At 38.8% G+C, this 15,065-nt stretch overlaps 1 protein-coding gene across 2 annotated transcripts in view; it reads left to right on the forward strand.

The window, feature by feature from the left end:
• Positions 1 to 1,538: 1,538 nt before the first annotated feature.
• Positions 1,539 to 15,065, forward strand: part of LOC137996714 (islet cell autoantigen 1-like) — a 15,767-nt gene continuing 2,240 nt past the window's right edge. The window contains exons 1-9 of one of the 2 annotated variants that reach the window (XM_068842254.1): positions 1,539 to 1,674; positions 4,509 to 4,625; positions 5,915 to 6,143; positions 6,643 to 6,715; positions 7,375 to 7,498; positions 7,667 to 7,865; positions 11,059 to 11,650; positions 12,520 to 12,624; positions 14,383 to 15,065. The exon at positions 14,383 to 15,065 is cut by the window's right edge and continues 2,240 nt beyond it. In XM_068842254.1, the coding sequence (XP_068698355.1) occupies positions 4,582 to 4,625; positions 5,915 to 6,143; positions 6,643 to 6,715; positions 7,375 to 7,498; positions 7,667 to 7,865; positions 11,059 to 11,650; positions 12,520 to 12,624; positions 14,383 to 14,999 (1,983 nt within the window). In that variant the 5' untranslated portion in view covers positions 1,539 to 1,674; positions 4,509 to 4,581 and the 3' untranslated portion in view covers positions 15,000 to 15,065. The remainder of the gene's footprint in view (positions 1,675 to 4,508; positions 4,626 to 5,914; positions 6,144 to 6,642; positions 6,716 to 7,374; positions 7,499 to 7,666; positions 7,866 to 11,058; positions 11,651 to 12,519; positions 12,625 to 14,382) is intronic. The other variant, XM_068842255.1, reaches the window with a different exon arrangement.

The raw sequence follows: 15,065 nt of genomic DNA on the forward strand, positions 1-15,065 counted from the left end.
ATCATTTACCTGCATGAAAAAAGTGGTGGGTCAAGGAAATCATGCTATACATTGGGGCAAAACTACTACATCCATGCAAATTCAGACATATGAAAATTTTTCATTTGGTCTGTATTTTCAGTGAAAATTTTCATCTGAGTATCTTTGCCAAAGTCTATTTGATTTTCTAGGTAAGAGCCCTCAAGTGTGCAAAATGCAGTTCACAGCAACCCAATTTTAACCTTAGACCCCACTAGAATCTCAGGCTTTGTCAAAGAGGTCCCATGGCACTCACTTGCACCTCTCTAGCACCAAAACCTTTTTACAGGTCTGGATGGCAACACTAGAGTGCTTAACGTAGGGTGATAATTTTAATCCGACGATAGGGTAGGGCATTTGAACACCATTTTGGCCCGAGGGGGCGGGAATTTGAGTGACCCAATCTTCAAAAGTTCAGGGATTGGGGGGGGGGGGGGGGGATGTTGAAGTTTCGAGTTGATCGGTGCATAACATGGTCGTACTTTCTCTGGTTGAAGATAAGTTTAGCTGCATATTTTTGTACCAACTGGATTTTTTCAATAAGACTCTTTGGTAAACCGTAGAGTATTGAGTTACAGTTGTCAAGCTTCCATGTAATGAAAGCGTGAAACAGGGTCTTGATACTGTACGTCAACAGAGAGGTACTTCCTTGTGCGAGATACTGTATTGCGTCAATGAAAAAACGACGACTTGCAAATAGCATTAACTTGGGATTCGTAGCTCATGTATTTATCAAAAATTACACCAATGTTCTTGGCAGAATCAGAAGGGTCAGGTGAATCTTCACCAATTTGAACAGGAAGAAGGGATGGCTTAATTAGGATGAAAGTGGGAGCCAAAAACGATAAATTCTGTCTTTTCTGAATTTAGCTTCAATTGGTTGTCTGAATTTTAAAATCGCTCTTGTTGGGGTTTAATCGGCTCATTCTCGGCCTTGACGTTACTGTCGGAATTTTGCTGGGAAAGGATGTCTTTTGTCGGAATTGCATTTTATGTGCTGTCGCTACTTTTTGAGCCATCCATGTCGCTTGTCGGAATTTACCCTGTCATGTCAGGGCCTCGTCCTAGAATAGTAAGATCTCCAATAAGGACGGTGCCTACTAATTCAAAGGTATTTTTGCGCGGTTTTATGAATGTGCGGGAAAAGCAGATATCAACAAGTGTTATTAAAATCAAAAAAGAAAATTGGGGGTAACCACGCATTTTTCAAAGAAAATTAATCAACAATATTGGCAAAAAGCTTTAAAATACAAAGCAATGTATGGCGTTCCTTTCCAAATTAAAGCTTCATTATCTCTGAAAAATGCATGGTTACCCCCAATTTTCTTTTTGGATACCAAGAGCACTTGCTAACTTCTGCTTTTTCCGCATAAATTTAAACCGCGCAAAAAATATCCCTGCATTAGTAAGCACTACCGATAGGAAATCCGAGTATCTGGAGATGCGCAGAACGTATGCGCAATAACAATAGTAGGCACCGTCCATGAGTGGACGGACTTCCCATCGGGCTAGCGGAGAAGTGGTGACCAGCATACGTTGCGCGCGCATTTGGCGGCCATATTTGTTGTGTTTTTTGCCATGAAAGAAATTGAAGGCTTTTGATTTTTTTATGAAAAAAGTTTCTGTTGTCAGCGCTGATGAATCGTCGAAAAACAGGTAAAGTGCTTTGTAATCTAACTATTTCGATTTCTCCAGGATTTCTTGCGACTTAACGGCGGCGAAAGGCGGTTTACTTTTCTTGTTCACCATGTTGATGTCGTGTCACCACTGAAACTCCCCTGACTGTTTGATCTTCCAGGTAGCTTATGCTAATTACCTTTCTTCCTTAAAATCGTTGCTATTCTCCCGCTTCTTTGGACTCAGTATCAAAAACAACAGCTGTGTTTTTTTTTTCTCTCGCACTTTTTGCTCTGAAAGATAGACAGTAGTGACTAAATTTGATCGAGCGATCAACGCGGTTTGGGTCAAGAGAGATGAACTCTTTATTGGAAAATTTAAAATTACGAAACAACAAAATCTCACCAGTGCGAGGGTTTTACTGTTTTATTGTGTTGTATCATGTTTTGATTTTATTCTGTGAGCACTCGACGTCTTGTTCTCTAAGCAATAAACGAGCTACTTAGTATAACTTAAATAAAAAAGCAGGAACATTTTAATATTTTATGTCCTTTGAATAAATCCACGTACCGTATCACAGGGGAAAAGCTTTTTCGTAAAGGCACAGCTTTGTACGCTGCTTCAGCCTTGTTGTACAAAAATAAGAGTTTGAACTACATTGTATGCTCGTGTTGATCTTAAATTGCACCGAAGTTTTCAAATGCAATTTGTAATTGAATTTTCTGAACTGCCGGTTGTCGTGAAGGCAATAAAATTAGAATTTGCTATTTTTTTTTGACATTGCTCAGCGTCATCGGCAAGGAAAAGTAATAATTATTTCAATGCCGTGTTTTGTCTTTCTTAGTCAAAACCTGATACAAAGGGAAATACAAGACAATAACATTTATTTTTGTCAAATATATAGCGGTATGTGAGAGAATTACATGGTTTATCCTTTTAGGCTATTTGGTGAGTTGTAGGGATGTTTGTTGCGCATATTAGCCATACAAAAAGACTTGAAGTTCACCTTAAACCCAAAAGGTTATTTTTACTTAAAAGCCTCCTAATTTGTATAGATAATCACATGACTTCAAGTGCAATTTGGAATAAATAAGCACGAGTAATTTTTTTTGAAAGATGAACAAAAATTTGTAGTCTTTGAAAAAAAATTACGAGACAGTGCTTGTTTATTCCAAATTGCACAAGGAAAATCATGTGAGTACAATTGCTATCACAAATTAAGGAAAACTGTTCTGTTATTTCTTATTTTCATTGAAACCTCTTTGTAACATAATTTGTAGTAATCTAATGCATCCTTGCCATTATACTGTAACACTTACAATTTAGTTTGTTGCTGTTATATTGTCTTATGATTTTTTACACAATTAACTCATTGACCCCTGGGAGTGAAACTTGACAGATGTTACTCTTTCTAACGCCAGACGATTTTACTCTTCTTCTTTTACTCTTCTTTTTTACTCTTCTTCATTGACTTCCAAATTTGCACAGTGAGTTGTGTGAGTCTGCTCTACATTTGACATTACAAAGTGTTCTGCATTGCTCTGTCATAGGTTTCTTTGCATCACCTGTGGTTTCAATAAGTACAAACAGTTGACAAAAAGTGTCAACTACTTCAAGCAGAAACTTTTTCTTTGTTTACATAGCCTCATCTAAACATGAGAAGGAGTTGGGAGAATACAAGACATTTAGACGGTTTGCTTACTGTCAAGAATTCTCCCAACTCCCTGAGTGTTTAGATGAGGTTACGTAAACACGGAATAAAGTCCTCTACTGCTTTTGTAGAGTAATTCGACAAATGAAGGAAAATGCTTTTCTTCTTGATTCAAACAGATTTTCTTGATACATGGTCATATTTCCTACCAGCCAATCAAAGAACATGTCTGACAACACATAACCATTCAGAATTAGTGTGATGTCACAGCATGTTTACATACTCTTGTCTAAACACGGCTATTGACCATTGAGAGTGCTGTACCATCCTAATTATTATTTATAATTATAAAGATTCTTTCAAACCTATGATTAAAATTCATTTTGATGATGACAATAGTCCTTTCCTCTTCTCAAACCAGCTGTCAACTTCAAATTTCATTGAAACCCCTGCATTGCAAATTAAGAGTTTGTGGTATCAATAGCTTGTTTGTTGTCAGGAATAGATCCAGCCAATCACCTTAAATGTAACCAACTTTGTTCTTGAAACACTTACATGTTTCTGTCCTAGTCCACAATAATATTATAATATTTTATTGGGTCACTTTTTCCCTTGGCTTTCAAAGATGGGAAAGCTGATAACAACTTTACTGCGATTTTAATAATAATAATTATGGGGAAACTTACTTTCAAGGTGCGTTTTGGCTTCCCTTAATCAAATTTCGAACAAGGCCGGCAAGATCAACTCCACCTCTGGAAAGTGAAATCAGAATTGAAGTTTTTTTTTTAAGTTCACAGCTCAAATTGAAATACCATCGTGATATCTTTTTAGAGGTTCTGCAGTAAATATATTCATATAGCTTGTAGATTCCATCACTTTCCATCGGTATCAAGTTTGAATGCCAAATGTACTGTGGGAACCAAAGCTGCTGATTGGTAGGTTATGTCACACATCAATTAATGATTTCGGCATCCTTGTTTTGTCAACTTTTGGCTTGGTGTTGGAAGTTGGACTGATGGAAGCGGTTGGCCGTTTGAAGATTAGATTCTGCATAATAATGAAAATCACTGTAAATTTTGGAACTAGTTCACTATAGTTTTCCTATGGGACTAAATGTTCTTTCTAATGCAAAACATTTTCATTGTTCCTGCCATGCAACATGGCTTCCGTGCAAAACCTCTATAAGGATATCTGACATTCACCTTTCTTGTTTTTTACTTAGGCAGATTTGAATGACCTTGTGGCTGTCTACATTATAGTGGAAATTGAGTGAAAATCAGTCATCACTCATCACAATGAACAGTACCTATCAGAAGGTTGCACAAGATCCTGAGGAGAGGTAATCTTTAGTTGCTACGTGTAGCACATTGTGTCTGGAACTTGAAAAGGGACTGAAAAAATGTGGTGCCAGAAAGTGTTACCCATCATTACCTATATCATTTGAGCCAAAGTGGTGCATATATAATGTGAGGCCTTGCGAAAAGGTTTGTGACATTCTTGTTGCTCTTGTCATCCAATCCTGATCATCAACAAGACCAATGTTCGGTTTTGCAACAACCTCGTAATTAAGGCAAGATCCCTACAGGAAATCAAGGGCTTTAGCTACTACGACAGTGATTCATGTACCACTGGGTCTGAAAACATTTTCAGGAGTCCATCTCTGATTGTTTTAGGTCTTGTGTTCAGTTATTACAGTAATTATTTTAGTGCCACAAGGTTTAAAAACATACATACATACATACACCAGGGACTACTGTACCAGGAACAAATTCAGCGAGTGGTCAGAGTGGGTCTTGAACCCGGGATCTCCGGATCTCAAGGCAAGTGCCCTAACCACTGGGCCACACTGCCTCCTAACTGTGAAGTGTTTTCCAACACTTCCACGCTTTTTCCAACACTTGTATCGGGGACCCAACAAATACCCAACACTTCTTTGCCAACACCCTCCCAACGCTTGAGGCCGTTTAACGGGAAAGCGCTAGTGTATCTTTTCCTGTTAGAGGTCACATTTGGTGTAGTTGATTCAAGACTCACCTTTTATTCCAGAACTCTGGCATACACAATATTTAAAAACGTAATGTACAGTCATGCACTAAGCCAATGAAACACAGTTAACGAAACGATGAAACAGAAAAATGACAACAACTGTTAAGAATCTCAAACTGGCCAGAGGCAAACCAGTTGGCTATTTACAAGTGCAGCTGGGAAGTTGAACTGGTCAGAGACTACCAGGAACAAATTTAACAAGTGGTCAGAGCGGGTCTCGAACCCGGGGTCTCCGGATCTCAAGGCAAGCGCCCTAACCACTGGGCCACACTGGCTCTATGTACTACATGTATAGGTATTTAGTTATAAAAAGTGGGAATTGTGTACTTTAAAATCCTTGAAGAGTTTTAATAATGTCATTAAGCTGCAGTGATCTCTGGTAGGGTTTTTCAGCTTTGTGTTTACATGTACATGTATGTAATCCTTGAGTTTCACTTAATATAGAAATTGCAGGGATTCGAGACTCTTCCGCAAAGAGGAACATATAATTTGCAAGTCATGATTTCATTAGGGTTTTTAATTCACTCTGGCAAGAAAAATTAATGATACAACTTGTGTATGTGGTCTTTTACTTCTCTACAGTGATGACCACCACAGGTCATACCAACCCTACCATGATGATGAAGAAGGTTTTGAGGGGAACTACAGCTACAACTATGGCTACAATCCTTATCGACCATCCTCAGCAGGATTTAAGGGCAAAGTGGAACAAAAATACTGGCACACAAAACAGACAGTAATCCAAAAATTGGGAAAAGAGCAGGACTCTTTTGTTGTAGCTGGAGACTTAGAAGTGGATGCCCGTCTCGAGGTAGGAGTTATAAAGCGGCCTGGTCAGTGGTATCCTGCACAATGTGAACCTATTAACTGTGAAATTCAATATGGTGCGACCTGAACTTTATTTTGCTTTTGCTGTGTTTTGCCAACATCATTGTACATGACAAATGTTTTTGACCTCAGGGTCAAGATACAAACTGTACCTTAATTAATCTCACATTTGGCATATGTTAGTGGCAGATCTTTCTTTTTTTTTTTTTTTTTCACTAAAACACCATATTGAAGAATGAGCAAGCAGTGGGTGAGGGTCTGTGTTCATACCAAAATTTCAATATCTTACAGGTAGACTAAAGTGTACACGTAGATTGTTCTTAATCTATTACCATGATAATATGATGCAAGGGTTCCTGTGTGTACGATGTAACTCTAGAAGGTGGTAATTGTGATACATGTGATTTGCCTGGCAAGGAGCAGCTACATCTGTGGGAGATCATTATGTGACAGCATTAGTGTTTATTGTGTTCTTTCAACAGGCTTTCAGGCACATACAAAAGACATGCATGGACATACTAAAGGCTGTAGAAATCTATCAAAATAGAATATTTGGTAAGTTGCATGGTGCATTTTTAGAGAAAAGAGTTTTCTCTATGATAATGATGATGATGAAATAATCATGAATAATTTATTTATAATCAACTAAATTGTAATAGCCACTTTCTTTAAGTCTTAAACTTGTGTTGCTGAGCTTGACGCTCATTTAGGGAGACTGAAATCAAAGCATTAAATGAAATCAGAAGAGAAGGAGAGTTTTTGGTCACATGTACTGCATAGTGTATTTTCCAAGAAGATAAGACAGACGTTTGGTACATGTAAGTTAAAGCTGAATTTCTGGTACTGTCCCCGACATTCTAAGCTGCCAAACATCTTTTTGTATTTCTACTTAACTGGGGAACACTTAAAGCTAATCCAGCCATGTTCCTGATCTTTGAGAGCATTGTGTGGTTATTTCGTATCCTACATACTAGATGAAATGTAGGAACAAGGTTTTTTATAAAATGGGCCATAATCTATTTTCCTTATCTGAGAAGACTCCAAAGTTTATCAGTTCTCTTACATACATCAAAAATGTTACAAACTTCAGTTCCAAACTTTTATCTCTCCCAACTTTTCAAAAGTCATGGTTCTTTTAAGTACCGGTATTAATAATGCCATTGGCTCTTGTGGTCTATATATATATTGCAAACTATTTGATCTTTTCCCTTTAGCATTATCTCAAGATGAGAATGAAATGGGGCGCTTTCTGCGAGAGCAAGGATCTCAGGATAAATCCAAAGCTGGAAAAATGATGATTGCTGTTGGCAAGGCGCAGAGCTACTCTGCACAGCAAAGGTAATGTATACTACATGTAGATAGATGTTAATGCAGTCCACTAAACTGATTTTTGCCATTCTTCTTGTACATGTAACTTGATAGTCCAGCTGTATTACATGTATGCATCACTCATCTGGAATGCTGGTAATACATATGAAATAAATTTCCCTTGAATGTTTATTATAGGTTGAGTTTAAGAACTCCACTTGTACGATTGTACCAGGAAGTTGAAACATTCAGGTATCGCGCAATCTCTGACACATTTCAGACTGTAAGTCGCATGGAGCAGTCTAGAACAGACTACAGGGCAGCTCTCTTGTGGATGGCAAACATATCGAAAGAGTTAGACCCAGAAGAATACAAGAGATTAGATAAATTTAGAGAGGTCAGTATTCTTATTTTTTTTCATTTTGTGTCTGGCACTCTCATCCTTTTTCTGGCTTCTATGCCTAGAAATGCTGTCAACTATATGCACACTGGTTTTGATAAGGGCCAGTTAGTGTTCCCTTACCTTTTTTGACAATTTTAACATTGCTTGTGCGCAGAAGTAAATGCAATGAATGTCATCTAACAACCTCGTTCCCAGGGCCTCTCTTATCTGCCTCCATTGTCGTTGAGAAAAAGACCCTGGTTCAGGCTGGTCACGTGTCTCCCAGAATCTTGGGAGGTTCACCAAATGTGTGTTAGGGGAGGGGTGGCAATGTAGGCCTTGTCAACATTGTGAAGAAGGAGTCAGCACGCAATTGATTTTGTGGCCAGATGACAGTCAACAAAATATTTGACTGCAGTATTTTTATGTACTGCACATACGGAATTCAACTGGAATGGCAAAGAGTTTTCTTCAAATTGATCAAATGCCACAAAATATGATCGCGCCATTCAAGTTTTCACCAGTGAGAAGGTCCGGATCAACGAAGAATGCTAATAGTTTGCAACAATTTTAAAGAAAGAGGATTTTGTCGTACAGGAAAACAAGCGAAAGGTTTATCCATGGGAAACAAACATGTTCAGCGATCAGCCAGGGTGATGTTATTTACAATGGTAAGTTCTTATGTCACGTATCGACCTCAAATCATCAAATCAAACTGTATTAACATGTGCAGGTACATTTTTTTTTGTTCTTTGATTTTCATTTTTAAAGTTGCAATCTTGTACAGCAAGTAGACAGTTTTGAATTACGATATTTATCTTTCAACAACTGTATGTAAATTATCCATGTTGTTAAGATGTTGTGGTTTTCTTTTTTTACCACTGTACAGCGCTTTAATAGCGTGTATATTTTTAGCCCTGGTAAAATAAAAGAGACATTTTTATCAAGCAAACGTAGTGTATGGTGTATTCTTTTATCTTCGTGTGTGTTGTGCAGAAGAAACTTTAGCCACTAACAAAATCATTGTTTTAAGTGAATGTCAATCACCGCTCAACATTAAAGTTGTCTTGTCGGTCACAAAAGCTCTTGTTTTTAGATTGACCGCTTTTGTGGGAATTCATCTCCTGTGGGAATAAAACATCAGCTCTTTTGACGTTTTTGATACTTTAGATAAAGATTACTTATTTAAAAAATGCCTTGTCAAACGAATACACTTTCGCCCAGTTGCGGGATCAAAATAATGATGAAAACACTACCCCCAGTGGGAAAATGTTTGTTGACAAGTGCCATTTGACCAGCCTGAACCAGTGTCTTTTTCTCAACGACAACGGAGGCAGTGAAGAGAGACCCTGGAAACGAGGTTGGTCATCTAATTGTCCTCTCCTTTTTTAATCTTAACAACCCATACATCCACTTAAACCAGCTCTCTACACCTTATTCCAAAATGGCCGCCATTTAGATATTCTTTTGTTTTTATTCAAATTAGACCTTGATGCCTCGTTCAAGGCAAAATATTCTTTTGAATTTTCAGCTCAAGAACGAGGCATCAAGGGCTAATTTGAATAAAAACAAAAAAAATATTTAAATGACAGCCATTTTGGAATAAGGTCTCTTGTGGATGGCAAACCTATACATCCACTTAAACCAGCTCTCTTATGGATGGCAAACCTACATGTATACATCTACTTAAACCAGCTCTCTTGTGGATGGCAAACCTATATATCCACTCCCCTTTAACCCAGACTCCTAAGAGTAAGACTTGATAGATTTTACTCTGTCTAACGCTAGACAATTTTACGCGTAAGGGGGGGGGGGGGGGGTACATGTAGTTCAGGAGTCAATTGATTGTAAAACCTACAGTTAAGATTATCCTAACCTTATCACTAACTTTATTGTTGTCAATATGTATGACCGTTGATTGTTAACAAGAAGTTGTCATTTTGACTGGAGCGCATGTTTGTCAAAACTGGGATTAGGATTAGGTTCAGTGTTTTACCAACTGATCTGTGAAACCATCTCTTTTTCTGATTTGTTCAGCTTTCTATATGTTTTTTTTTACCTCAAAGGAAATAACAAAAATATAGAGCTTCATAACTGGTATTTTGGTGAGGCATTTTAAAACCCATTGACACCCAAACTGGCCTAAACCGGCCAGACTATAAATTATTACTCATCAATGGGTTAACAGTAAAGCAAAGACTTAATTTGATCAGTGATGGTTTCAGTAATATTACGGAAAGCCGATGAAAGGCCGCAGTGGCTACTTCACTCAGGGAAGTCAGCTTCTTTTTTCCCCAAAACTGAAGTAATTAAAGACAGCTTTTTCAAACCTAAAATTAAAATTCATTTCGATCCGTAAATTTCCATAATCATCCCCAACCCCAGAATAAGAAGTACCTCAGGTATGAATTTTCGTCAAAATTCTTTTCTTAGTCTTGAGCTTCTAAACTTGAGTTGCGGCTTATCTACCGGTGTTTATGAGGTTAAATGCAGTTTAACTTTGTTAACAACTAGGACCGACTGCAGCCAGTTGTTGTCAGTGGTTTTGTTATATTTGCACATGCGTGGGATTCCTCATGCTTTGCGTGGTACAGCTTTTTCATCGGTATGGCAGGAAGAAGGGGCATTTTGTGTGGAGTGTGCAGCGTTTTTTTTTCCCTCCCTCCCCCCGCCCCCCTCTACTTTCCACTGTTTACCACTGTGATGGGTGCCTGTCTTCTCGGGGGCGTGGGGGCTCATGGCTGGTTTGCCAGATTTTGCCAGCCATCGGTGCAGTCTCCATCTTGGAGTTGGCTGCCAATAGTGGAAGCTCCAGGATGGCTCAGGCAACCAACCTCCACTTAGCGATGCAGTTGTTAAGTGGTATTATACAATAATACAATACATACGTAATTGACCGCTCCCCATAGGGGCTTTTCAGGGCCAATGAACAACAACGAAACGAAGGAACAGAACAACAACAACTGTTAAGAATCCCAACCGGCCGGAGGCAAACCAGTTGGCTATTTACAAGTGCAGCTGGGAATTTGAACCAGGGACTACCAGGAACAAATTCAACGAGTGGTCAGAGCGGGTCTTGAACCCGGGATCTCCGGATCTCAAGGCAAGCGCCCTAGCCACTGGGCCACACTGCCTCCTTATGCATGACCATCGCAGTTATTGACACTATCTGTATTGAATTTTTTGCTGTTGCATTTCTGTCATTTAGGTTCAGGGTCAGGTTAGAAAGGGCAAAAAGAAATTTGAAAAGTTAAAAGTGGATGTCATGCAAAAGATAGATCTCCTTTCTGCCAGTAGATGTAACCTCCTTTCAAGTACGCTAGCCGCATACCAGCAGGCTTTGCTCAAATTTTGGGAAAATACTTCAAGAACAATGACACAGGTATCAGAACAGTTCAAGGGATTGCCGACTTATCAATTTCAAATGTTGAAAAGCCTTAATCCTTTACCACTTGAGAGTGAAACAAAAGACAAAGATGAAGAAGGGAAGGAAGCAAAACCCGAGAAAGACTCTGAAGAAGGGAAACCACAAACCACAGATGGAGATCAAAAACAGGAAGCGTTAAATGAAGATGACGACGATCAGTTGATTTCATTGGACCATTCGCCATTAGAGGAGAAAAGATCAGATGTGGGACCATCCCAGGAGACAGTGAAAAATGGCGATGAATCTCTTATAGAAACCGATTTACTTGGAGATGACGAAGTGTGTAATGAGAATGCAAATCTACCTCATGAACCAAGTGCATTTATTGATCTGCTGGGCGGGGATGACTTGCTTCCACCTCAACATCAGCCAGGTACAGTGTTTGCCTTGTGAGCCATCTTTTTATTGAGAGATTTTATGTCGGATTAGGTAACTGAGTAGAAAAAGCATTGGATTACTGTATCATGCAGGAAGTGTTGGGATTGACTTGAGCATGCAAATACTCAGGGATTTAAAATAAATCTCCAAATTGTCATCTTAAGACTTCTCAGATAAGGACTATAGACTGTGGGTCCTGTATCACAACCCTTTATATTTTGTGCATAAAATTGTGCTGGACAGTAAAGAACCCACACATTATAATTTTATGCAAAGATTACGTTTTACTTCAAATTTGACTGGCTTTATGTGATATCTCAAAAGGTTTATATTGTATGAGGCCATGCAAGCAAAAACAGTACTTGGTCAAGGGGAGTTACTAAGTGCTAGACATACAGATATAGTTGCTGTGGAACTTTACCCTGATAAATAATATTACTGTGTTGGTAGCCATTGATTTGCAACTTGTGGTGAAACTTAGTTATTTCTTCCAGTGCATTGCCTGCATGTAATTGCTTTGTTTAAAGTAAAAGAGCACTTTGCTATTAAGCTAGTTCACTGGCACGCCCGTTTAATAATTCAAAAGAAACAATTTAAAAGTGTCCATCACCTCAAAAAAATCCTCTCTGCTCAACAATTTTCTGCACTTGTCTAACACTAATTTTGATAGTTTACTAAACTCTCTCCTTCAAAGTCACTGTTTAGTGGAAAAACTAGTTGAAATTTGATCAACGACCCCGCAACAAAGACTGCGTTGACGTCATAACCTGCTTTACATTGTGATAGTTCTCTGAAAACATCTTCTGTTCAGTTCTGTATTTATGATTGTAATGTCAAAGTTAATATTATTTTATCTTCTTAAAGACTACGGTGATCTTTTGTCATCCTTTGAGAGTGCACCAAGCAGCAACGGACATAATGCGCTAATGCCACCCAGTTACGAAGATGCTAAGAAAATTCCTACAGCAGGTATGTCACACTGAAATTGTGTGTTGTTCTTGCCGAGAGACTTGAGAGAGTCAAAGATTATGGTCAGCTGATGTAGCAAAAATTATCTGACAAAGTAATTTGACTTGGGGTGAAAACAGTGAGTTGAGTGTACATTTAGTGAATTTCATGCAAAAAGTGGGCTTAAAGTGTATATGACAGATTGGCCTTGTTTGACTTCGTTAAGCGACTTAAAAATAATACGTGTTTCACGGGTAAGATTAAATGAGGAGGGAGCACGTGGCAATAGAAGAATAAAAGTAGCACGCCTGTTGCATTTCCGATTTGAATAATAGAAAGCGACTCCTCATTGGCCGAAAGAAATTGCCAACTCACTTAAGCTAACTGTTTTGGTGGCTTAAATTTAATGAGCATTCTATTGAAATTTGCAGACTCCCTTAACTTAAGCAAAACAAGTGAATCATCGTGGTTTTCTGAGATAAAAACAACCAAAAAAAGTCCATACGGATCCTAAAGCTTTAGAAAAATATGTCATGTACACTTTAAGTCGATTCTCTAGCAATAAAAGGTGACATGAGATTTTCCCTTTGAACCAATTTCATCAAAAGAACCACCAATAATAATGACTTTATTAACGTGTTAATTGAAAGCTAGCAGGGGGGAATATGCTGTGCTAGCAGGGCACACCAAACAACTTAACAACATCTAACAACTTAACCAACTAAAATTATAAAATTGACTACAAAATACAAATAATTTACCATTCGAAGAATACAAGTGTAAATAATTAAAATTGATAAAATCATGAATTACATAAATAACACCCATTGCATCCGTCTAAAATGTTACGTAGGTCAAGTAGCCTTGTCTTAAAATGCTTGAGACTAGCAGCCAATCTGTCTTCACTCGATAGCGGCTTGCTCCAGAGTCTAGGGCCTAATTATCTTACCGAATGTTTTCCATATTTGGCAGTGCTAAAACTTGGTAGATAGAAATCGGTCTGCCGTAAATTATAGGGATGACTGTTGGTCATGAACATATCACAAATTGTCCGCGAGCACAAATTATGGTCACTTTTTATATTGAAATACATATAGAAAATTATGTTGTATTCTCCTATTAAACAAGGATGGTAACTTGGCTTGGCAGCTAGACATCTTGTCCTTAAAAAGTGCACGCAATCCCAGCCTCTGTACTCTCACCAGTCTACAAGTGTCCGAAACCCTACAGGAATGCCGAATTAAGTGGCAATACGTTAAGTGAGGGAGAATGGCTGCCTTATTAAGTTGTAATTTGGCCTCAGTTTGTATGAGATTCCTTAACCTCATCATCACCCCAATTCGCTGACTGGCTTTTATTCAAACATCACTAACATGCTTATAAAAACTGAGCTCACAATTAATACTTACACCTAGGAGCTTTAAACTGTCTGATTCTATTTTGTCCTTGCCATTAACGGTTATACGGGCGATGAAGTGTGAAATGATGGTGTTATCACGTGGCAGCTACCTTGGCACCTGGTCTCATTTCACGTTCCTTGGCCTTCCATTCATAGAGACAATGTATGCCTTGAAACAGGATCACTCTGCTCACTTGGAAAAAAATAACTTCTCTTTGCCACCAGTATGAAAGATTTCCGTCTGTAATTCTTGATATGTCGAAAATTAGCTGTAATTAGACATGATAGACCTAAAACCTGACTCAAGTTTTTGCCTGCAGTTAGCTTGCGAGGAAACAGACGAGCCTGTAGTTAGCCGCTTATTTTCTCTTTGGTCCTAGGTGTAGAAAAAGCGCCATTAATGACAGCTGACGACCTGCTATTTGGCTCCCCGACAAGGGAAGACAAGGATGCAGAAAATAAGTCAGATCTTGACATCCTAAACGAGATACTCGGTGGCACTGGAGCATCAGGGGGACAGAACACGACAGAGAGTGACAACAGCTTCAGTAAAACGTGGAAAGATATGTTCGGCGATGAACCACTCGAAGCTGCCAAACCCTCGCAGGAGCCGAGTGAATCGTGGTCCGAAGGCAGTCACAACTTTATGATGCCATCCGACCTTCTTAATAGTATGGCCAAGTTTGATCCTTTCGGGGACGTGCCAAGTTCGGTGCCCTCCCAGGAGGGGATTGGAAAAGCATCCACGGGAGGGATAGGAAGTCTTTTAAGTCGGCCCCAGCTCTCTAGCAGCCAGAGGCAAAGTACCCAGTTAGTTTCCCAACCCAAACAGGCGCAAGGGCAGTCACAGACAGCAAAAGGAAAAGAGAAAGGAAAGGGCAAGAAGGGATCTGACATGTCTGCTTGGTTCAGCTTGTTTTCTGATTTAGATCCATTGGCTAATCCTGATGCTATTGACAAGCAGAAAAAGAAGAGCGAGGAGGAGAGACAGTGTTAACTGAGTAAGAATCTTACTTCGTGAAATTCGCAAATTAAATTGGACAAGAAAAACTTAGTATCATTT

This window comes from Montipora foliosa, chromosome 3 (assembly GCF_036669935.1).
Source record: "Montipora foliosa isolate CH-2021 chromosome 3, ASM3666993v2, whole genome shotgun sequence".
NCBI classification, from domain to species: Eukaryota; Metazoa; Cnidaria; class Anthozoa; order Scleractinia; family Acroporidae; genus Montipora; species Montipora foliosa.